The 22,968-nt window shown below is 36.4% G+C and overlaps 3 protein-coding genes across 8 annotated transcripts; 1 reads left to right on the top strand and 2 right to left on the bottom strand.

Moving 5' to 3' along the window:
* Position 1: 1 nt before the first annotated feature.
* LOC126585970 (transportin-1-like) lies at positions 2-12,566 on the bottom strand. Of its 4 annotated transcripts, XM_050250602.1 has the most exons (29): positions 12,203-12,564; positions 11,402-11,689; positions 10,598-10,687; positions 10,276-10,353; positions 10,107-10,187; positions 9,810-9,860; positions 9,375-9,460; positions 8,498-8,564; positions 8,340-8,396; positions 8,219-8,248; positions 8,070-8,129; positions 7,794-7,907; positions 7,023-7,136; positions 6,285-6,383; positions 5,377-5,502; positions 5,212-5,286; positions 5,026-5,097; positions 4,827-4,937; positions 4,236-4,331; positions 3,187-3,294; positions 2,746-2,847; positions 2,468-2,530; positions 2,313-2,387; positions 1,692-1,763; positions 1,486-1,610; positions 1,165-1,216; positions 1,004-1,072; positions 858-917; positions 2-637 (listed from the first exon to the last, which is right to left on the bottom strand). In XM_050250602.1, the coding sequence occupies exons 1-29, from the start codon at positions 12,386-12,388 to the stop codon at positions 548-550; spliced, it is 2,697 nt and encodes an 898-aa protein (XP_050106559.1). In that variant the 5' UTR covers positions 12,389-12,564; the 3' UTR covers positions 2-547. The 4 variants fall into 4 exon arrangements, 2 of the variants coding, with proteins under 2 accessions (XP_050106559.1, XP_050106560.1); XR_007610710.1 differs by lacking the exons at positions 2-637; positions 858-917; positions 1,004-1,072; positions 1,165-1,216 and having other exon boundaries at positions 1,534-1,610; positions 2,313-2,356; positions 12,203-12,566; XR_007610711.1 differs by lacking the exons at positions 2-637; positions 858-917; positions 1,004-1,072; positions 1,165-1,216; positions 1,486-1,610 and having other exon boundaries at positions 1,691-2,224; positions 2,267-2,356; positions 12,203-12,566.
* A 1,985-nt stretch (positions 12,567-14,551) lies between these two features.
* On the bottom strand, positions 14,552-17,550 carry LOC126587332 (uncharacterized). 2 transcript variants are annotated; one of them, XM_050252370.1, is made up of 5 exons: positions 17,387-17,550; positions 16,412-17,108; positions 16,135-16,317; positions 15,605-15,688; positions 14,552-14,896 (listed from the first exon to the last, which is right to left on the bottom strand). In XM_050252370.1, the coding sequence occupies exons 2-4, from the start codon at positions 17,081-17,083 to the stop codon at positions 15,668-15,670; spliced, it is 876 nt and encodes a 291-aa protein (XP_050108327.1). In that variant the 5' UTR covers positions 17,084-17,108; positions 17,387-17,550; the 3' UTR covers positions 14,552-14,896; positions 15,605-15,667. The 2 variants fall into 2 exon arrangements, with proteins under 2 accessions (XP_050108327.1, XP_050108328.1); XM_050252371.1 differs by having other exon boundaries at positions 16,412-17,092; positions 17,387-17,549.
* A 1,193-nt stretch (positions 17,551-18,743) lies between these two features.
* LOC126585808 (probable hexosyltransferase MUCI70) lies at positions 18,744-22,855 on the top strand. 2 transcript variants are annotated; one of them, XM_050250341.1, is made up of 8 exons: positions 18,744-18,908; positions 19,464-19,570; positions 19,731-19,907; positions 20,532-20,609; positions 20,698-20,897; positions 21,208-21,623; positions 21,711-21,895; positions 22,073-22,855. In XM_050250341.1, exons 2-8 carry the CDS (start codon positions 19,489-19,491, stop codon positions 22,489-22,491), a joined length of 1,557 nt encoding a protein of 518 aa, XP_050106298.1. In that variant the 5' UTR covers positions 18,744-18,908; positions 19,464-19,488; the 3' UTR covers positions 22,492-22,855. The 2 variants fall into 2 exon arrangements, with proteins under 2 accessions (XP_050106298.1, XP_050106299.1); XM_050250342.1 differs by lacking the exon at positions 19,464-19,570 and having other exon boundaries at positions 18,747-18,908.
* The last annotated feature ends 113 nt before the right edge of the window (positions 22,856-22,968 follow it).

The raw sequence follows: 22,968 nt of genomic DNA, 5'->3' as shown, positions 1-22,968 counted from the left end.
CTAAACGCAAGAATAAACTGTGTTCCATCCTCACATATAAAGTTTACAGCTTTCTGAACAATATACGAAACAATGGAAAACTTTAATGCAAAATTCTAATAGCTAAATGTGAAAACCCCCCTTGTACAAAATCTGCGGGAATCACCGACACAAACCCTAACCTCCAGAATTGTGCAAAACTCTAAATCTAACATGTAAAATCTATTAATCCAAGACAGGAACGAGATACTTCTTGCCTTTCTTTAAATACAAGACAAGAAGAACAAACACACCTTCAGCTCGGACAGCTGCACCCCTGTACACCACATCGTCTGAAGCCTATGCAGATTCATTTGTCCAGCCATGCGCTGTACGGACCAATTCCAGGCTAACTTCAAGCTTTCATTTGAGTCAACAACAAAACTTTCACAAAAATATGGGACTCAAAAATCATGACCACAAGGCAATCGTGATGCACAAAACCAACAGTTTGGACGCAATACAGAGCTCTGGTGAGATCTGATAAGAGAGAGCCAGGCGGTACAAGACATCAGCTATGCGTACACTACTACACTTGGTATATTTTTGAAAGCTTTTCCCTCACTGGTGGCTCCAAGGCAGACATACACTGGTCCCACGCTCCGCCATTCACAAGCATCTGCCCGATTATATAATTGAAACAAATAATCAAAATATATTGGGCTTATTCTGCATCATTTATCTCCAAAATGAAAATTTTCACTCCCTATATGAAACTAAAATATTTTTGGCGAGGTTTCATATTGTTTGTGTTTATTTCCACAAAAAAAAAAAAAAAAAAAAAAAAAAAAAAAAGTAAATAACAATTCAATTTCATAATCTCAAAAAGCAACACTAACCTGCTTATAACCATGCAACACCTGGTGAACTTCATTATGAAGCTCTTCGCTCTTTATTTCCTACACAACATAACAAATTACAACTTTGAGCTTGTACAAATACACAAACACTCATACATCTAAGATGAGAATAGTAACGTTCTTACATGCCAACTTGCAATAGCATTGCAAAGATAAATGAGTGAATTCAATGCTCCGGATGGATTGGTTCTAACCTGAAAAATTAATGAAATCCAAGCTAAAGTGTAAATAGAAATCTATGTGGCATATACATGGAAAAGAAAAATCGAGAAAAGCAGATGCATACCAAAGCACATAGACCTCGGAAGGCATCCTCCTTTTCTATATCATCCCGTATCCTGTTACAAACACTTTTGCATGTCAGAAGCAGACCATTGTTATGACATAATACTTGAGTCACTGCCACATTTTCAAAGAAAAGTGGACAATATAGTTTCTCAAGCATTCATCTTGTCTCTTAACTTCAATATGAGAAAGTATATTGTCCATTGCCCAATCGTCAAACTGGACAATACACTATACTTATAATAATCTATATTACTACTACTGGTGCTGCGCTACTTGAGTGCTGTGATTAATATGCCATATGTAGATGTATAGAACTCACATTGACAAAGCAATGCACCATCGTTGCATGAAATGCTCCATATGGGGAGCCACAAGCTCTGGACAGACCCACGCAATCCTCCCAAGGGTGATAGCACTGTTTTCAATTAGTGACTTGTTCAGCTCCTGCTCAGCATCAAGAGATTCAATTATAAGATGGCACATCCTCCATGGTACATATTGCAATTATAATGGAAAATAAATCACCTCTGCGTGTTGAAGGATTTGAACTAAGCAGGAAATAACTGTCAGAACAATTGGAGAAATTTCTTGACGAACCTGAAATTCAAAGAAACTTAAGAAAACCAACCCGACTATACGAACAGACACATGCAATGTGTATGTGTGTGTGTTGATAACAAAAGTTTGCTCAGAACTTCAAACCATGTGTTTGTGCACGGAATCACCTTGCTTATATTTAGAAAAGAATACATAATTTAATAAAATCCCCCCCGTCTATCATTACACCTAGAAAAATAAACGACCAGCGTGTGTTAAACATACAGCACTATTTACGTAGAGCTCTCTCTGCTTGTCTAAAGTAGATATATATACACAAAGCTGAAAAAGTTCTGTGCCCGTTTACCAAAGCATGGGAATATGATGGCAGACGTCATAACCTCCCATAGATGTGATAACATTATGCACTTATAATGATCATCTAAAAAGAATGCAATCAACCACAAATTTTCATGTCATTAAATTGCAAAAAATCTCAGCTGAAGCTTTACAATCTAAATCTAATATCTACCCAACATCATGGCATGACCGTACAACCAGACTTTAATGTGGTATCGGGAATACTCCAGTATGAATGGAAATGTTTACCTTAACTGCTAACTCTCCAATGGCCCAACATGCATTGTTTGCAACTGAAACAGTTTCTTGCAGCTTAGGAGTATTCTATACCACAATATATCAATTAATCATGAGTCATGACTACCAAGAGCAATAGTAACAACCATCGGGTAATTTTTACATACCAGTTGCTTGGCTGCGACATCAAGAAATTCTGGCAAACGAGGTTGCAAATGAACTGGGCATACCTATTCAAATCATAGACACAATGGTTAGGCATTAAAAAATACATTCACAGATAAATTAACAGCTATTGGTATCTTCCACTACAGTAGCCTTGCAGCCTATGCTATTTAGTAGTTTCCTCCTAGGGGAAGTTACTAGATCTAAGTTCTCAAATTATGCACACGGATGCGGCAGAAACCCAACCTGAAGAAATTGGGTAGATATATTCTCAACTTACTCTTGCAAGATCCCCAAGTAGTGCAAATCCACTCTGTCGGACATCCGAAGCCTCATCCGTGCAACATTGCAAAAGCAGGTCCCTCAAATTGCTTTGTGAAACCTGGAGCAGAGCAAATGAGAAAACATGAAATTCCATTTCTACGCGCAAGCTATATTGTAATTGAACAAATGAACAGACTAAAGCATTAAAAGGGGAAGTAATATGGACTACTGAATAAGAGTGGATCCATGTAATTTTCAAAGGAGATGCTGCATTAGTTTTGAAACACTATAGAGAGGTCGATGCACAAACCCTGGGAAAACATTTGGCAAATTCCTTTCTAGGAACCAAATATATAAAATTCTGAAAAGAAAGAATTAAGGCAGAGAACCTTAATAATGAAAAGTACCATTATCCCATATTTATTCTTGATAAAGAAACTTGGAAAAAGAAGAATACCAAACTCTCTATCCCACTGCCAAGACCTTCCGCAAGTCCAGAAAGCAGATCAAGAGAGCAAACAATAAATTCTTTATCATACAGGACCCCGGAGGATACAGTATTGACCTGCAAAAGAAGGCCAAAACATTTCTCATGTGAACTTGCAAGTTGAACCACCAATGTACATATTTTTCATGAATCAAGCATTTCGTGTAGAAATATATTAAAGGCACCCGAGGGACTACATACAAACTTTAAAAACTAGTGAGACATTTACAAGGATCAAAGACATCTATCTAAGGACCTTTAGTGTAGCAAGTGTTTTGAGTTAGCGTAACTTGATACTTACTAGGGTTTGATAAAGGTTTTGCTTTGAACCCTTCTCATTTTTAAAAGTTTATGTTTCCTACCACCACCTAAAGGAAAAGAAAATAAAAAACCACTTATACTAGAGATACCAAAGGTGGCGCATACAGAATGTAGTGAGACTTGAGAACATTTGGGGCTTCCACAGTTTCCAGACAGATGTATTGAGGTAATTGCGTATAAAGTGATTTCTCTGAATGCTCAAATAAAGTTATGAATCACAGGATAAATATTATGCCTTTTGATGTCACATATGCATGACGAGCTATTTAGGAATCAACACATACAAATTTCCCCAATTTCAAGAGATACAAATTAAGCTATGACTTGAAAGCAAGAACGCCATTACTCCCCCCTTTGAAAACATTAAGAGGCAGTCCAGATATACTGAGGCAGTCAAGATATACTTTCTAATAGAACATCATATTATGGTGTGTATATGTAACCCTACAATATATGAGACATTCCACATAGCCATCTTTTTCAAACTAGAAAAGGAACACATTAAGATGGACATTTGACACTACTAAGATGGCCTAGAAGTCACTTGTAGAAAGCACATGGTAGAAATAAACAGATATAATGTCAACCTAGTAAAAGAAACAGAAGTTATCTACATAAGAAAACAGCCAGATATTTAATTAGTGAAAGGGTCATTCTTATCACGTAATTCACGTACAATCAAAAGATCAGGAATGAACCTTTGCCTGAACCTTTGCAAGTTGTTGGGACTGAATGATGCTTATGCATCTCTGAAATACAGGTTCAGCAAACTGAGAGAACCCGGCACCCAATGCCTGTAAATAAGTAAATAAATCAAGCTTTGTACCCACGAGATTTAACACTTACTGTTATTTTTCAAATCAATGTTACTTCAGGCTGTTAGCTCATGGAGTACTCGTTATTAAAATGAGAAAAATTAATATCTATGGACATACATGTCACATGTACAAAAGACAATAACAAGAGTAACAATAAAATGCACTTCAGTTACTTCCCAGGCAGATAATGCTCCTAGAACCAAGAGATTTGTTCTTTTTTTTTTTAGCACCAAGGGCGAAAAAGTTATTATTCATGGCAATGACATTTTAAACAAGTAGTCCCTAGTCATATTCTCTATACAAACTTCGTGATTCCATCTACTAACCAGTAACCACTAATAAAGAGTAATACAAATTAGTTTTCTTTCATTGTACATGTATACACATGTAGTGGGTTAAATGACACCTAAAAAACAAACGGAATAAAAAAAGCAAACAATCAAAAGACAACTGAGAAACAACGATATGTACCTGTGATATAGAAGTAAAGCACTCTAGCAATGGAAACAGATCTTTATCTGAATTTGAAAGTTGTTGCCACTTTGCAATTAATGGTGGCATCAGAATTTCAAGATAAGTGGGCTGCAGAGCAATACTATGGTCAATTGGCACAATCTTTCACCACAATCATTTGCATTTGATAAACTTAATAACTCATCATTCAAAATACCTGATTCAACTCTCCACCAACAGCATCTGCTAGAGTTCCAATAGCATCGTATACAATTCTGAGGTTCCTCCTCTGAATAACAATACGGAAATGTTATATATAATCAACTATGGAATGGGAAAAATCAGTGTTTAATCTCTTCACATCCAAATTGTAGAAACTCTATGGTACAGGTCAGGAAGAAACCTGATATTTCCCAAAAGCACACATAAGGTGTTGTAAAATCATTTCCAAACGCGGTGCCAACTCTTCTGCTGCCTCCTGCAGGTTATAAATAATCATTACTTAAAACCAGATAAATAATAGCTAAACAACATTATTGGAAGAACTGGACTACATTTCTATAAGAACCTCTTCTAGAGTTGCAAAAGCAGAGCACGCGGCCTCTTGCACCCGCTTGTTATTATCTAGTATTCTTCTTAATAGACCCACAAGAGCCTTGTCAAATTGCTCATAACCTTTTTGATGTCCAGCACTCTGAGACAGGAAAAAATGGGTAAATGCCAAATTTCAAGTACAATATCTACAATTAGGCAAAAACTATATGATTCATAAATACATATCAATGTTTCAAAAGGCAAAAGCAAAGCCAAGGCATTTCATGGATACCCTCGCCTAGGCGAAAGCCTCGAGGCATGAGGAATATATATAAAATATAATAATTTGTAAAAGCATCAAGCAATCAAATATTTGACTATTATTATTACTTCTTGAATTCACATCATAAAATCATAGTAAAGTAAACTAATATAAACTAAGTTAGAAACATAAAATTAGCATGAATTTTATAATAAATAAATTTAAAAAAAATAATTAAAAATTAAAAAAAAAAAAAAAAAAACCTGCTCAAAACGACCTTTTTATGGGTTTGGGCTGTTTTTTTTTTTAAAAAAATAAATAAATAAATTTTGACGCCCAGGACACCTAGGCGCCTGAGGCGATAGCCTAGGCATTTGGGCTAGTCTATAGCCCATTCCCACTGGGCAAAGTCGTTTTCTTCATAGCCCCGCCCATAACCGCCTATCTTAGTCTTAAAACTAGTTTTTTTTTTTTTTTTTTTTAACTGATATATATTCAGATAAAGAGATCATTTTAAACATAAAAAATTCAAGTACGAATTAGTGGAATAAATTTCAATGCATGAAAATCTGCAAAGGAAAACATGCGCTCTCCAGATTTCCTTTTTCAAAATACTAGAAATAGCAAAACTGACAGATATACCAGAACAAGAAAGTTAAAGCATAGGTATATTTACATACCTGAACAATGAACTTGCTGAAACGAGAAAGTGTCCAACAAGAAATACTCCTTATAAGTGGAAATTTATCGTCTAAAAGGGGGATTAAAAATGCAACAATCTGCAATGGAAATCAATTTGCACTTGAGCAGTTCAGTAATCAAGAATGTGTACACAGAGCAATCTAATAGAACATACAGTTTTAGTTTCTTCTTATTTGGGTAAACGAACAGCTTGCATATTTGTGGAAATGTTTTCTCATACTAGACAGTTTTCAAATTGTCAAACTGAACAATTGATAGGGGAGATTCTTATTTAAAAATGTAGTCCAAATTCAGTGCGGCACCTAGAATGCAATGTTGCAGGCATATCTAGAAAGAGAACATTGATCTACATCTACATATATAACAAATAAAGATGACTACTCTTTTGAAATTTTAAAATGCTTTAAGTATGGAAAACGGATAAGCAGGTGTGGCTCGAAACTAATCTTCTCCAGGAAGAGTGGTAAAAGGAAGCCAATGGATAGCAAGCACACAAATCAAGAAAATCTCAAAAGCAATGCCAAAAGAATAGGACAAACTGGTCTGAAGCTCCACTCTGTAAGTAACAAGTCATCGCATCAGCTTCAAAACTTTAAATAAAACTTTTGTTTTTATTGGGGTGTATTTATAAGTGAAATTCTTGTGTTGATTGAAGCTTATGGTAACATTTAATTCTCTTCTCAACAAAGGAAAAAAATCAGGCCAGATGGTATTACCTCATTCAAATGAGGATAAAGACCACTGATGCAACCTTCAGCTATGGCACCAAGAGCCAAAACAGCAGCTTCCCTTCCTTTCCAGGTTTCATCACCACTGGTGGCCAACTTGGCCTGCAAATGTTTGAGATGTTAAAACATGTATTTAAACAGGAGTATTCATTAGAAAAGTGAGAACAATTTTAGCTACCCCTTATTCAAAACCTTACAAGGCAATGAATCTGCTTCCTTCATTTCCATTTGATGAAAAGCAGGTCCAGATAGCCCTATTTTATACATGTCTATTTTCCAATATTATAACTAATTGGCAAGGCCAACCCATACGGCAATAGAGAAGCTGTACAACTTTAATTCATTCTTGTTGCAAGTTGGCAATCTATTTGAATATCTTCTTCAACTTACTTAATCATCCCCTACCCAAATACAACACAAGTCCTGCCAGTGCATTTCACATAATAGAAACTTGGAGCATAATTTTCACATTACTTCTCGAAGAGATTACGGAGAAAAATAAACGTGAACATGCATGTATGACCTAAGAAAATCAAAGATTACTGGAACCTGCATTTTTCGGAGGGGAACTGAGTAACTTTCCAATTTAAGGATCTGTGTAATCCTCTAATGAAGAGAACCATCCAAATTATTTTCTAAATCATCCAATTCTTTAAGAAAAAAATGGGAGATTGAAAAAATAAAATTATTTTTATAGGAAAAAAAGAATAAAATCTTCACAAGTAATTATTTTAGTTTAACGCTAAACAAATCACTAACCTGAACAAAGGGCATCAGCGTTGGGAGAATCTCATCGCCAAACACATTTGACAGGATATCGAGAGCTGCTGCACTGCATTTGCGTAAATTCCATATACCAACAATATTATCATCCTGTCATTATCCAAAATCATGTCATTTAAAAGATATTCTACTCGCTGCCCTCATACTTAAACCCAACATAAAGTGGAAAATTTTGAGTACTATTTAATGGAGTCCAAGTAATCTAACAAACAATTTTAATAAGAAACAGCAAATAATGGTGTGGCAAATTACATCATCTTCCCCGTTCTCAGATCCATGAAGTCGTGATGAATGAAACCGAGGTTTGATATCCTGCAGTGCAAATATTAGCTCCATAAATCAAGGGTACAACTTAAGATACCAAAAAAAATATAAAACAATCAAAATACGTCTGTATGAACCTGATCACGGTCTGGGACAGATCCATCCTCCTGCAACAATGAAGTGTTGCCAAATAAATATCAAACTACAACAAATGCCGCTTCAAAATTACCCAAAAACATAAATTAACCCAGAAATAACCTCAGCATCAGCAAGGGACTCATCATCGTCAGAATAAACCATGTTTGATAACAAAATCTGCAGAAGTTGTACCACGTGTGTTAAAAAATCATTCCAAAGACTCCATAGTAAGTATGATTTATCAAAACTTGATAAGTTCAACAAACTATTAGCCATACCGGAATTAGGCGTGGCAAAAACTCTCTTAAGTTCTCAGACGGTAACTGAGCTTCACAATATGCAGACCTGTGTCAAACCACTGAATGTCAAATGAAAATAATATACAATAACATAGGTTGAGTACATGCCAACCACTAGAAGAGATCTTTCAAGTAATAATAACAATATATAAGCAAGAAAAGTATCTCCAGGATTCACGAAAAACGATAAAAAGATAAAGCTATGGAATCCAACATTTTGATAGTTGTGGAAATGCCATTTTACATATAAGGTAGTCATATCATGCTCTTCCATCATCACTCATGGAATTTCATCTCCAATCTGAAATGTGGTATTTTTACAAATATCAAACATCACTCTTCTTCCTCGTCAAAAAACTACCTCCTTAGCTCACCAACCATAATAGACCACCACATTCGATTCTCCACCACCAATACTATTTCTCACCACTACCTCGACCTAGTATTGATATTAACAATTAGCAAGTTCTGCGCTTAAATAGAGGGAGTAAAGAGGCAAATAACTTGGTGTGTGAATGAATAGGTACTAATTACTAAGTTGATGCTTGAAACCTAGTGTATATTGGTATGGTAATGACATCAATGTCATGCAAATGATCGAAATGTTGTCAATTCTAATAGTAACTCTTATTTCTTGGGAGCAGAATTATTAGAGACACCAAAAGGCTGACACATGCATTAAGACTAAATAGAAAGCAGAATTATTAGAGACGTGAAAAGGCTATCAAACATACATCAAGACTAAACAAAACCTAATGAACTGACCCTCGTAACCAAACCAACTTTTTCACTCAATTTATGAAATATATCCAATGAATCATAAGCTCATGCTGAAAATATTCAATTAAGAGAGTACCAAAATTCACAGGCTTCAAGAGCCACTTCTTCCTCAGTGTCGTTGTTGACTTGCAGCATGTATTCAATTACATTCCTTAAATGTGGCTGCAGTACCAGGTAAGAGTCACGTCAAAGTATGATAAGGACAATGGATGACAATAAGAAAACCATGATCAAAGAAATATGAGAAAAGGATCAAAAGGAAGGTTATATATGTGTGTATGTGGTGTGATGTGTTTGTGAGCATATTAACACACACATGTATATACATACATACCAAACCAAAATATTACAGATAGAAGTATAAAGTAAGATGCCTGATAGAATACATACCGGATTAATACAATTTTGTTCTATACCATGTTATTGTTATACACAACATATGCATGTAGCACAGACATAATGGAAATAACACAAACTAGGGCAAGACTATAATGACAGAGCAATATGTCACCTCCAAGAATGCTGGACGGACTTCAATTAGCTGGACAAATGCTGCACTAACCTGTTGAACACAGAAAACGAAAAGCAGATGAGAACAAAGACAAATTATGAAAGCAACATTGTAAATCCATTATAGTAGCGTTCTTTGATTGTAAGACTGAATAGCAAGTAAATTAAATCGTAAATAGTAGTTAACTTTGAAGGAAATTTTTTTGATCTGAAATGTGGAACTGCTAATTCAACTTCCATGCAATACCTTAGCTTCAGAATTAACCCAGATAAGATAAATCAATGCTTATGCACTCACCAATTTCCTCACTTCTGAAGACGGGTCATTAGCAAGGATAAACAAACCTTGAAGATACTGATCCATGGATGCATGCAAAGCCTGAAATCAAATAGAACACATAGCTTCTACCACGCCCAATCATCAGAAAAAGGTTGAAAAGGTACCAAGAGATTTGAGATATACTTACAGCTGGCAACAACATAATGTATTGATTTACAGAACCCAAGGAAAGCTTTCTAAGCGATGCATGTGGTGATTGGAAAAACTGTGTAAAGGGAAGGCAGGTTGAGCCAACCAGGCCAAAAGAAAAAAAAAAAAAAAAAGATTATCAGTAAAAGTTCGTATATAATATAAGTTCAGAGAGAAAGGGGGATGGGAGGCATAAAGTATGAACTTTAAAGTCCTTTGCGACCAAAACTTTTGGTGGTACGGGGTCAAATGCTAGAATATTCATTTATAATGGATAAAAACCAAGAAGTTCTAACACAATACAGCAATCTTATTTTTACCTTAAGTAATCTCGGAAGGAATACGTTGATGGGACGTTCAGGCAATCCAGGTACATCTGAATCAAGCACTTGAGGTATATCCTCACATATCTGTAATACATCACAACATCAATGTCATAAAAATAAATAGGTTCTGATTGTGCCATCAGTATTAAGAGCTACAGTTAGGAGCTACTACAGTTGTTACAATATCTGTTCTTGTTAGATGCTATCAGAAGGTGATACCAAAATAACATAAATGGTCTCTATAAATAACTTCATTGAATTTAATCTGGTAAGGGGTGAAGATAAAAAACAGAGGGTTTGATGCACACAAAAGCTAGAGCACAGAATCCTTTCAAAACCACTGACAATAAGAAAGGATACTCTCTCATACCGGAAACAATTAGCCCCTTGTAGACTTAGAGCAGGGTCCTATTGAAACCTATTCTCCCAGCGTGAGATGATTCAAGATAATAGAACCTCTTTATAGGGAAAAGATAATAGCATTACAGCACTTAAATTACTGTGTGATGTTTAAGTTAATAGCACTTCTTGCAAGAAAGGCCAATTGAAAAACAAAATGCTGCACCTGGCAGAATTTTTTTTTCCTCAAACAGAAAGCTACAAATGTATCAAGATATGCATACAAGCAACTAGCTGGAAAACATTTGCTTATCCTTCACCCAAAATTCTTGATCAATCATGAACCCATAGGCAGAGTTGATCACAGCAGAACAACGAGAAAAGAACACTGATGTATCTCCACACTAAAGGAACTTTGGGGAAATATGCACAGGAAATGAATGTAATCATTGTGTTTACCTTGGATAATGCGTCCATAGCACCTTCCATGTGATTTAGGTCATTAGTGTCTAAACAACTTACAAGAGCTTGCAATAGTTCAGGCCACCCCAAAATTCCCCCTAGCTGAACAACAACGCTTATTATGGTCCCAACTGTACACCTGATGTGTCGGTCTGCTACTCCTAAGCAAGGCAATAATTCCGATTTTATATATTGCTGGTATGCAGGAGCCATGGAAGTATAAGCATTTTTAAGATTATTCTTCAAAAGCAATCCCGCCGCCTGTCGAACCTCCACTGATTTACCCTGTCCATAATTTACCCAAATTTAAAGTTCCATCAGCACATAGAAACTGAAAACTGTCATGCTATGTTAACCAACAACCATAAACATGAACAACACATGTTACCATGCAACAGGATTGTAAACTATCCAACTATTTTATCACAGCAAACAGTTTCTACATAAACAAGGATTTGTGGACAAACATCTGAAGTTTCCAAGGCTTTTCTGGTCTCGCCAGCTTAAAACCACTGTCGAAACCAAGAGAACAGAAACCAAATACAATCAGAATTGCGAAGTAAACATTCTAACCCCTAATGTTCAGCACCCGTAACTTCCATCAGACCCAAAGCCACAATTCCCCCATTATCTCAAAAAACGACTATCGATTTCTAAGTATGCAATCCAATCAGACCCAATATCCATTCAAATCAAATCAAACAAAATTAAAATTGAAAACACACTAACACAAACCCTACTGATTCAAATTGGAAATGAATACACAATTGGGGGGAAGTGGAGGGAGGGGGAGCATACCTCCGCACGTGCAAGAATGAACGCAAGGTAGTTATTGAAATCGGGGAACTGAGAGTAGTGTTGGAGCTGCTGCCAAATCTGAGACTTGTCAGCGGAGGAAGCCGAATGCGAAATCTGCTGCTCCAGCAGCCCGCAGATCGCCGCGAATCCTTCTTCCTTGGGCTGCCATGGGGCGGTCGCCGCCATTGAAATCGAGAGAGAAGGTTTTGGTTTTCTGGAACCTGGAATTTGGAAGCGCACGCAGGCTCTGGGGGTTTTGAGCAGAGAGAAGAAGAAAATGGGATTTTAGGACAGCTTTGGGGGGTTTTGGTGGGCGGAGGCGTGGCAAAGGACGATGATCTCTGGTCAAGTAATAATACACTAAATTATCATATAATTATTTAATCATTTTCTTTTCAGTTTTGAAAAAAAGTTCTTTTCTACGTCGTTTTTAACTTTTCACTTGCACTTTGTCCAAAAAAAAAAAAAACTTTTCACTTGCACACATTTTGTTGTTCTCGTTTCATTTGTTTAATTTAATGATCATAAATAAATATGTAAAAATTAAAAATAATGTGTAAAAATCATCTTTTTATTACTCATCTTGTTCCGATAAAATTTAAATTGAATAGCAAGCCATGATTGCTCACAGCTCAATGCATTTTTTCACTTGTGAACAAGACTGGTCCTCAGGGTAGTTGAAGTAGGCGCCCACCTAGGATCCTCACTTTGGAAGGGCCCCAATTTTTTTTTAAATACATATATGTATATAATTTTACAATTCAAATTTAATAAAAATATCAAAAAATAAAACCATAGGCAACAATAATTTCCACAAAACAAAATCTTGAGAGAAACTATACCAAAGTAAATACTTATTTCTAGAGCTAAGAATCTAGAGAGAAACTTTAGCGAAGGAAATAAATCAGGCAATGGAAGTGTTGAAATATCTGAGAAAACTGAATGATTGTTTCTCGAATGCATCAGTTGCTTATAAAATTTTGTTACCCACATCAATTACAGTTGCCTCTATAAAAGAAGTATTTCAAAATTAAAGATCAAATCTTATCTTTGATCAACTATGCCACAAGAAAAATTGAATGGATTAGTTATTTTACCAATTGAAAAAACAAATTGGTTGAAAAATTAGGTTATGTAAACTTAATTAGTACATTTGTGTGTAAAAACGCGAGACATGTAATTGTTAAGTAATATTTGTATATCTTTCTTCTTTTCATATTAATTTTTAATGATATTTGATGTAGAAATTGAGATTTTCATGTATTTACCGAAACCTTTTTTTTTATATATATCAATGTATAAAGAGTTGGACGTCAGCAAACTCTAGGACCCCAATTAGACAGGTCTCCTAGGGCCCCCAAACTCTCAAGGCCGACACTGCTTGTGAATTACTCTCAAAGAAAATATACCATCTAATTCTTAAGTCTTCACAAGTGGCTTGTAAGTAACTCAGTTATTTAAGACCATCACTCATACATTCGAGGTCTCGTGTTTGAATATCCCTCCCATAATTTATCAAAATTTAGTGTAAATTATTTCATCCTTCGTAAAAAAAAATTATCGTGAGTCGTCAAACATCTTCGCTCGAAAAGCTGGTAAGAGGTTCACTTCCATGACAACGTGTTTGAAAGAAATATCTTGAAAGGAGTTATGCTAGCTTGCTTGAGAAACACGATGTCAAATGCTCACTTTTAAGAGCAAAATATTCTATCACAATAGTAGTAATACTAACTTGTGCTCTTCCCGTAAAATTGCAATTCGCGACAATAAGCACAATTAATGATTCCGTAAAAAAACAAGTAAAGAGTTCGTAATTCAACTGATTAAGAGCATTGACCCCCATAGCAGTGTTTTTGAGTTCGATTTGTCCTCCCACATATCACTATCGTTTTGGGAAACATATAAGAAAATAGAAAGGTCCAAATCTGTTTCTTTGAGAAGGGTCGGAATTTTCAGAATCACGCTTTTTAAATGATCGTACTTCTCTAATATGACTTTTTGATTTTGCAACAATTATGAATGAATGAAGTTCCAGTGTTTTTGTGGAGGTGTTAAACCTAAGGAGAGTTGAATCTACATGGTTACATGCCAAGCACCACCAACTCTCACACACCTGTCCTTCAATCATCAGGAAATAAATGTAATCGTATTAAGCAATGACTTTTCCCACAAAATATAAAACATTCAACTCTGCTTAACGAACAAGGAATATACAGTAGCGGAGGATTAGCAGTGAAAAGTACGATTGCAAATCATTTGGTCTAACGACACTTAATCTTCACGTTATTTGAGGAGGTTCTGAATGCAAATCTCATAGTGTTGAATAGAAACGAAAAACAGTGAAACAAATGGAAACCAAAGTGAACCATGAATTGATACAGTACAAAGTGTACAACGATTTGTGAAATGGCACAACATGAAACCTCAAACTCTGTTGAAGTGAATCGAAAGGCATATCTCCGATAATTAACCCCCCACCCAATTCACAATGGCGACATATAATTCTGTCCTAACCTTGAGGAAGTAGAATGTTAGTATACAAGCACAAACTTCAACGCTAGTCCCGAGCTCTCAGTAACTCATGCGATTTATTACAACAGCAGCACACCAGTTAATACACTTCTCTTGCACAATCTTGAGACTTGAGGACTCCCCACGACTTCCCCGCAAATCCAATAATTATAGTATATTAGCCTGCAGGCATGTAAGAGTTCCCTATTTGTAAGTTTTCACAAATAGATTTTGGTTAAGAGAAATGCAGGCCCAAACAACCGGTTTCAAATGCCTTGAGCAACCTTTGCTCCAATAATAGGGGGAATGATAAGCTTTCCCTTGCCATGTGGTACGTGGATCCGTAGGCAAAAGCATATTGCTCCTATATATATATATATATAAGTTTCAAATGCCTTGAGCAACCTTTGCTCCAATAATAGGGGGAATGATAAGCTTTCCCTTGCCATGTGGTACGTGGATCCGTAGGCAAAAGCATATTGCTCCTATATATATATATATATAAGTTTCAAATGCCTTGAGCAACCTTTGCTCCAATAATAGGGGGAATGATAAGCTTTCCCTTGCCATGTGGTACGTGGATCCGTAGGCAAAAGCATATTGCTCCTATATATATATATATATATAAGTTTCAAATGCCTTGAGCAACCTTTGCTCCAATCATAGGGGGAATGATAAGCTTTCCCTTGCCATGTGGTACGTGGATCCGTAGGCAAAAGCATATTGCTCCTATATATATATATATATATATGATTAGAAATTGCTTGTCATGCACCTTAAAAAATGTATTTGGAAAGCATAATCTATTTTCAGAAAATAAAGAAACGAAAATAGAAACCGGGCTCGAACTGGAAGATATATGAGTTAATGGAAATTATAGGTGGTTCTTACCATTTGCGAGATCATGAACCTTGTAGTGCTTTTGGGATCATCACACTTCCATGCTTATGAATACTATTTTTGCTTCTGCCCAGCCTACATCAGAGAAACGAGACAAAGACTCAGAACTGATGTAATAGAAAGTGCAGGTTGCGATTTAAAAATAATAAATCAAATATAAAACCGCTGTCAGAGAAGTGAGCATCTGCAACTTAATTGTCCTTTTAACACTACAACTACATGCAGTATAATAGCCCGTGAATGATCCAGTTAATTCACATATATTCTGCTTCAAATTGATAAGATGCAAAATTGTATAACAAAAACATCTAATAACAAAAATACAACAGCAGCGACAGTACAATCAAAAGATAAGAGAGGTAACTTTTCTTTTCGACAAGTAAAGAAAAGAGGTTATATCCAAGCTTTTGGATGCACGGTCTTAATGTCACATTAACATGGCAAGTGACATTTTATCAAGTCTCATCATGATAATAGCAATCTTTAGATTAGGTATAAAGAAAAGTTGACCCGAGTCAAACCTTTTTGAGTTTCTGCAAAACAGAATCTTCGAACGATTGATATCCAGTCCCAACCAAATGGTTAAGTCGATCAGGTTCCTCAGGCCTCTGAACTGGTGGAGCATCAGTCACTGAAACTGGTTTAAGAGGTATAACCAGCAATGGATTAGAAAGATCACCTAACACATTTCCCGTTGCAGCAACCTACAAATAGTAAACCCATCATAAGTAACTAGCACATTAAGAAAATAAATGTTCAAATTAAAAAGGGCAAATAAAAAAATCGTAGCATTCTCACAGCTGCATCTTTAGTCGCCATCACAACAAGAGCCGAACCTCTCTTCTTCTTGCCCCTGATGACAATATCTTCAACCTCGCCGAACACCGAGAACAAACCTCTCAACCTCTCTGCCGTATAGCCTTCACCAACATTTTCCCACGAAACTTTAAGCATCTTCTCCTCATCCAACCCCATCTTTGCACCACTCACATTTCCGTTGCCAACTCCACCAGTCTCTCTCTTGGGAGCAGAATCAGTTGCCGCCCCTTTCTTTGCATGCTCCTTGCGTATTCTCTCAATCTCTTCTTTAAGCTTCCTAGCGATTCTCTCCTCCTCTGCTCTATCTCTGGCAGCCGCATCCGGAGCAAAGGCAGATCGTTCTCTTGCTTCAAGATCAGAGACCATCCTCTGTCGCTTGGAATCGCGTTCCAAATGGCGGCGCTGCTGGTCTCTCTTAACTCTGAGTAAATCATCAAACAGTTTCCTGGCCTTCTCATCCTTGAGTATCTCATAGGATGACATGAGACTCTGGAAGTTGGCCGGGGCATCAGGATCATCGGGCCTCTTGTCGGGGTGCAACACCAAAGCCTTCGCTCGATATGCCTTTTTAATATCATTCTCTGTAAGCTTGGAGCCTTCCTCGCCGGAAGGTAAACCAAGAACCTTATAGTGATCAACGTCGACATCCATATCTAAACCCTAAAATCACAGTATTCTGTTAGGGTAAGAAAAGACAGCAATCAGTAAATATGTCTGATAATTTATAAAAATACAAAATAAATTAGAAAAATTTACACCAACGGAATTGGGGTTTTTGCACTAAACCCTAATATATTATATATAAGGAGCTAGAAGAACAGTTTCCAGCAGAAGGCAATTGGATCAAAAATCGAGGTCAAACAAGTAAAATCGAAGGCATGAAAAACCACAGAAAATGAACAGAAAGATTTCAGAAGCAGCAATTTCTTTCAAACACTTAGTTTAGAAGTTTACCTTTACCGAACGCGTTTCGAATTGGAAATCGGAGCGCTCTCCTCCGACCTCTTCCTTCAATGGTTGAAATCCCCAATTTTACTTTCAGCTAGAAAATCCAAACCCTAATTTGCCTTTTTCCTCTCAGTTCAATTGTGCGCGTGTCGAGACTCGTGAGCGCGTAATGAACGTGTAAGTTCTTACTTTTAATCTGAGCCGCCCATCAAGAGTGTATCTGTGTAAGGCGTGACGGAATGAACTTGAGCCATGAATTATGTAATGAACCGGATCGATTTGGGATTTTGATCCGTCCGGTTCTTGGCTTTGCCACTAGAAAGTTGAAAATTGACGGGTTATATGATGTCTTTATTAGAGAGATGCAATATATAATTTTCATCTTTCGGTGGATATGAATAATTTATATTTCTGATTGTCAAGCTTTTTTGCCCAAAAAAAAAAGCTGATATTGCTTTGAACCAGAAAATTTAAGTTTATTAAGGAATTTACAGAAATAGAAATAACATTTTTTTTAACAATTTGTGAATTTTCTTGTTTGGCTAATCTAAAATAGTATATGCTCACATACAAAGTGTGAAAATTGTCCTTTGGTTGTTAAAATTGAAGTAGAGAGGAAGAGAGTTAGAGAGAACGTGAAAGTAAAGAAAGAGGGAGAGAGCTTTTTTTTTTTTTTTTTTGGGTGAGAATTCCATACTAATGATACTTGGATGCTCTACACAATTTCACCCCAAAGTGAAAAACCAAACTTAATAAAATAGTCATTCTCGGTTAAGTTTAGTTTAGTCCCATCATTTTTATTTGGTTTGAGTATGTCTCATCATCGCTTCAATTCAAGCCTCAAACTCCATCGTTGTATGCAAATCCATCAACGAATCCATCAATAAACTCAAAGAGAAAACGATTATTGAAAGTGTAGGTGAGGATGTGAGATTATAAAGTTCGTAAGAAGGGTTGAGAATTGAGACATGTTAGATACGAGAAAAGAAAATATTTTATATTCGAAGAATATATTAGAAGATGCAAAATATCTTAAAATATCTTAAATTCCTTAATAAACTTAAATTTTCTGGTTCAAAGCAATATCAGCTTTTTTTTTTGGGCAAAAAAGCTTGACAATCGGAAATATAAATTATTCATATCCACCGAAAGATGAAAATTATATATTGCATCTCTCTAATAAAGACATCATATAACCTGTCAATTTTCAACTTTCTAGTGGCAAAGCCAAGAACCGGACGGATCAAAATCCCAAATCGATCCGGTTCATTACATAATTCATGGCTCAAGTTCATTCCGTCACGCCTTACACAGATACACTCTTGATGGGCGGCTCAGATTAAAAGTAAGAACTTACACGTTCATTACGCACTCACGAGTCACGACACGCGCACAATTGAACTGAGAGGAAAAAGGCAAATTAGGGTTTGGATTTTCTAGCTGAAAGTAAAATTGGGGATTTCAACCATTGAAGGAAGAGGTCGGAGGAGAGCGCTCCGATTTCCAATTCGAAACGCGTTCGGTAAAGGTAAACTTCTAAACTAAGTGTTTGAAAGAAATTGCTGCTTCTGAAATCTTTCTGTTCATTTTCTGTGGTTTTTCATGCCTTCGATTTTACTTGTTTGACCTCGATTTTTGATCCAATTGCCTTCTGCTGGAAACTGTTCTTCTAGCTCCTTATATATAATATATTAGGGTTTAGTGCAAAAACCCCAATTCCGTTGGTGTAAATTTTTCTAATTTATTTTTTATTTTTATGAATTATTAGACATATTTACTGATTGCTGTCTTTTCTTACCCTAACAGAATACTGTTATTTTAGGGTTTAGATATGGATGTCGACGTTGATCACTATTATTTTAGGGTTTAGATATCAGACAAATTTCGTGAGTAACCCAGATCTGGAATTCGCTTGGATTCGATTTGTGTTCACCAATTTATTTGCAATATGTTTGTTAATCTTAATTCGTGTTTTGAGGGTTTCTGGGAAGTATAATATAAATGCTTGTCAATATTGGGATAGTGTTTGATTGTGGTTCTTACTTTGGATATAAAACGTAGTAATGTATGCATTGTGCTGCAGTTATGAGAAGTTGTAGTGGTTGATTATGGATAAAGAGAGTCCGCGGTCTATTTCTTTTCGCACACATCGTAGAGGCGAAAGGAGTAATTTAAACCAACATAGTAAAGGTAAACAAAGCCTACCGTCGCCCCATTGTGAATTGTATCATGTTAGATATTGAGGCTAAAGATAATGATGTGGGTTTTTGGTGTAGCATTGATTTTCGTATCGATGAAATAGATATTTTGTTTAGCACGAAAAATGTGAATAAGTTGTTTGGTGGTGCAGATGTTGAAGAGGGATTCCCTCTGGGAAGGGTGACACAGGATTATCCCATGAAGATTGTTTGGAAGAAGGGCTTTATTCGATTGGTTCTTGTAGGTGGCATTTTGTGGATGCTACTAATTCTCCTCGCGTCATTATTTCATGTTTGGTCCTGCCAGTCTTCTATCTCTTTCTTCTCAGGTATCGTAATTTTTCTTATGGAACTATGCATGAAGTTCCTTGGGTTCTTTGGTTGAGTTCATGCTTTATAAATACAGAGCCTTATATGTTTTTCGTTGCCGTTTGGCTCAGCCCTGATGCCCCATTTTTGAAGTAGGTTAGTAGATTGGTGCATCTTGTTCCAAAAAATGAAAAGTCCTGTGTTTAAATTTACTGTTTTTGGTATTCATATACATCTTATCGATACTGAACAGTGGATTTTAGGTATTCTTTGCCTACAATAGGTGATAAAACATTTTTATTATAATTTTTTTAATTAAAACTTAATTATGTGAGTCAGGGATAACATATTTTAGTAAGCCTGTAAAGGTCTGGCTTGAAATACACGAACAAATGCTGAAAGTATCATTATTGTTGGTTTAAACTTTCCTGCAGTATGAGGGGTTGTGGTTGTCAACTTGTGAGTATCAAATAGTTCCCAATGTAGTAAGGAAATATTGTCAATATTTATTAGTACAACTTGCAATAGGTGCTAAATACAATTTTATAATATTGTTAGCGCATGCTTGGTAAATAGGGTGTCTGTTATTTAATTTGAGGTAAACAGATACATGTTCTTAGTAGTTTGATCCACTTGAATTGCAGCTATGTGTAACAAAGAGAGCAAGGTCTTCTCCATGTTAGACTCCCTTGGGTTTGTACCAAAAGGACAATCGCAACACCGTAAGAACACTAAAATATATTTTCATTGAATTATCGATAACTTATTTAGTTTTATGTAATAATGTTGTTTTGTTTTCATCTCAAATAGGCTGTCCGATTCCTGTTGTCAGTGATCCTGATAAGATAAAAATTCCAAAAGGAAGAACTCCTGATGAAATTGTCAAAAACTTAACATACGTTTTAGATGATGAGATTTTGCCTGACGGAACTCTGTCATCCCCACTATTCGGAGGACATCAAAATTGGGCTCAGAGAGAGGAGAGTTTTAGACTAAAATCTGACATGAAGGTAAGGGCAAACATCAATACTCTGTTAACTTCAGTCAAAGCATGTTCTTTAATTATTTGTTTTCGTATCAGAAGTAAAGGAGTAATGGGGCCCGACTTCCCTAGCACCTTCTTATAAATAAACTATGGTTTACAACATGTTTAGAGTATGTTAAAATAATTGAAAATAATGGTGGTGGATATGGAGAAAATTGTCCACTTAATGTTGTGTTTCCCTTTCCCATGTATAGAAATGTTCTTTTTCTGTCTGTTTAAGGGGTGTTACTTTTTCCATTCTCCATTGTGAGTTGGTTAATGTTTATATCCTGCAGTTGCACTGTGGTTTTATTCGAAACGGTGGTGCTGAAATGGCTCCTGCAGACATCAACTATGCCAAAAAATGTAGGTTTGTGGTTGCATCAGGCATTTTTGATGGTTATGATGTACCCCATCAACCTTCAAATTTAAGTCCTCGTTCTAAGAAGCTCTTCTGCTTTCTCATGGCGGTCGATGAAACATCTCTTGAATTTATCAAGGGAAATGTGACAGTCAGAGAGGATAATGATGGGGGAAAATGGGTTGGTATCTGGCGTCTTGTTTTGTTGAAGCATCCGCCTTACGATGAGCCAAGAAGGAACGGGAAGGTCCCCAAGATATTAACCCACCGCATGTTCCCTAACACCCAGTACAGCATTTGGATCGATGGTAAAATGGAGCTCATGGTTGATCCATTGCAAATTTTAGAAAGGTAATAAATCGACTTTTATCTTTCTCATTCTACATATTTGTTTGTGCACATATAGCTATAATCGAGGAAACTAAATTTGATGTGCAGATATTTATGGCGTGGGAAGCATACATTTGCCATTTCTCAGCACAAGCACCACCGCAGTATATACGAGGAGGCTGATGCAAACAAGCGGAGGAAGCGATATGCTCGACCTCTTATCGATCTACACATGAAAATTTATCGTTATGAGGGTTTGGAGGCATGGGATCCAACCAAGAAAACCGTTAGTGGTAAGAAGGAACACCGTAGATTTTTTGAGTTGTGTAATTTGTTAGTTCTGTTTATTTGTTTCTCCTCCGCTTCAAGTTACAGGCACATTGCCAACAAAGTTAATGCCTAATATTATCTACATATATATTGGTACAACACTATTTGTTAAAAGTATTGATGGAAACTATTGTATGCAGATGTACCAGAGGGTGCCATTATCGTACGGGAACATACTGCGATGAGTAATTTATTTAGCTGCTTGTGGTTCAATGAGGTCCACCTCTTCACACCAAGAGACCAACTGAGTTTTGGTTATATTGTGTACCGGTTAGGGGGGTTGTTTAAGTTCTTTATGTTTCCGAATTGTGAGTACAATTCCCTGTTTGTGTTGCATCCACACATAAGGGAGCATTCTTCTCGTATAGAGTGGGTAACAAGTTGGAATCAGCTCAAGGGGAATGGATCTATTTCAAATAAGGGTAAAGATTGGGACCAAGCCAGTGCGAAAAATGGTTTGGTAGAGAGTAGGGGAGGCTTAGGCTTGTGGACTCCTTACCCTGCAAATCTTGATTCAGTGGTCCTACCCCCGGTAGCAAGAACATCAAAAGCTGGCTGAGGGGTCAATGGATCCATTTGGTCTTGTGAACTTATTTTTAGGAGCTCTTCCTGGTTCTATTTTTTCTGTCATCCCAGAAGAGACTCGAACAGTATACAGAAAGCAGAGGAAGTGGAAGAAGAATAGATGCGTCGGTCTTCTAAATTTTTGGAACGTTATAGAGATGATTAACAGGGAAATGTGCAGCAACCTTTTCGGTACCACTAAGACTCATACCGGAAGTATAGTGTGTACTCATTTGATACCATTTTTTAAGTTCCGATGGTAGAAACGGAAGGAGAAAACAGATTAGAGGAGTATATTTATATTGTTTTATTTTGTATGAGAAATATAAAAAAATGCAAGATTGATTCGTTATGGTGCATCTGACGTGAGTTCGTATCTGAGCATCTACCAAATTTTGCCTTGTTCCCTTTGTTTTCTTGTCTTGGAAGGCATTAGTCTTGCACCAGTGGAGAATATGTAACTTCCATACTA

This window comes from Malus sylvestris, chromosome 10 (genome assembly GCF_916048215.2).
Source record: "Malus sylvestris chromosome 10, drMalSylv7.2, whole genome shotgun sequence".
In the NCBI taxonomy this organism is placed as follows: domain Eukaryota; kingdom Viridiplantae; phylum Streptophyta; class Magnoliopsida; order Rosales; family Rosaceae; genus Malus; species Malus sylvestris.
Note: the sequence above shows the minus strand (reverse complement) of the source record. Positions and strands in the feature narration are given on the sequence as shown.

What these genes read in the sequence shown, in the direction of transcription:
- LOC126585808 (XM_050250341.1), top strand. Translation starts at nt 19,489, where the DNA reads ATGGATAAAGAGAGTCCGCGGTCTATTTCTTTTCGCACACATCGTAGA. An exon ending in TTTAAACCAACATAGTAAAG is followed by an intron (nt 19,571 to 19,730) that starts GTAAACAAAGCC and finishes TTGGTGGTGCAG; the next exon opens with ATGTTGAAGAGGGATTCCCT. An exon ending in GACTAAAATCTGACATGAAG is followed by an intron (nt 20,898 to 21,207) that starts GTAAGGGCAAAC and finishes TATATCCTGCAG; the next exon opens with TTGCACTGTGGTTTTATTCG.
- LOC126585970 (XM_050250602.1), bottom strand. Translation starts at nt 12,388, where the DNA reads ATGGCGGCGACCGCCCCATGGCAGCCCAAGGAAGAAGGATTCGCGGCG. An exon ending in AAATCCTTCAACACGCAGAG is followed by an intron (nt 1,611 to 1,691) that starts GTGATTTATTTT and finishes GATGCTGAGCAG; the next exon opens with GAGCTGAACAAGTCACTAAT. An exon ending in TGTTGCATGGTTATAAGCAG is followed by an intron (nt 638 to 857) that starts GTTAGTGTTGCT and finishes ATAATCGGGCAG; the next exon opens with ATGCTTGTGAATGGCGGAGC.
- LOC126587332 (XM_050252370.1), bottom strand. Translation starts at nt 17,083, where the DNA reads ATGGATGTCGACGTTGATCACTATAAGGTTCTTGGTTTACCTTCCGGC. An exon ending in TGGCGACTAAAGATGCAGCT is followed by an intron (nt 16,318 to 16,411) that starts GTGAGAATGCTA and finishes TACTATTTGTAG; the next exon opens with GTTGCTGCAACGGGAAATGT. An exon ending in TTTTGCAGAAACTCAAAAAG is followed by an intron (nt 15,689 to 16,134) that starts GTTTGACTCGGG and finishes TCTCTGATGTAG; the next exon opens with GCTGGGCAGAAGCAAAAATA.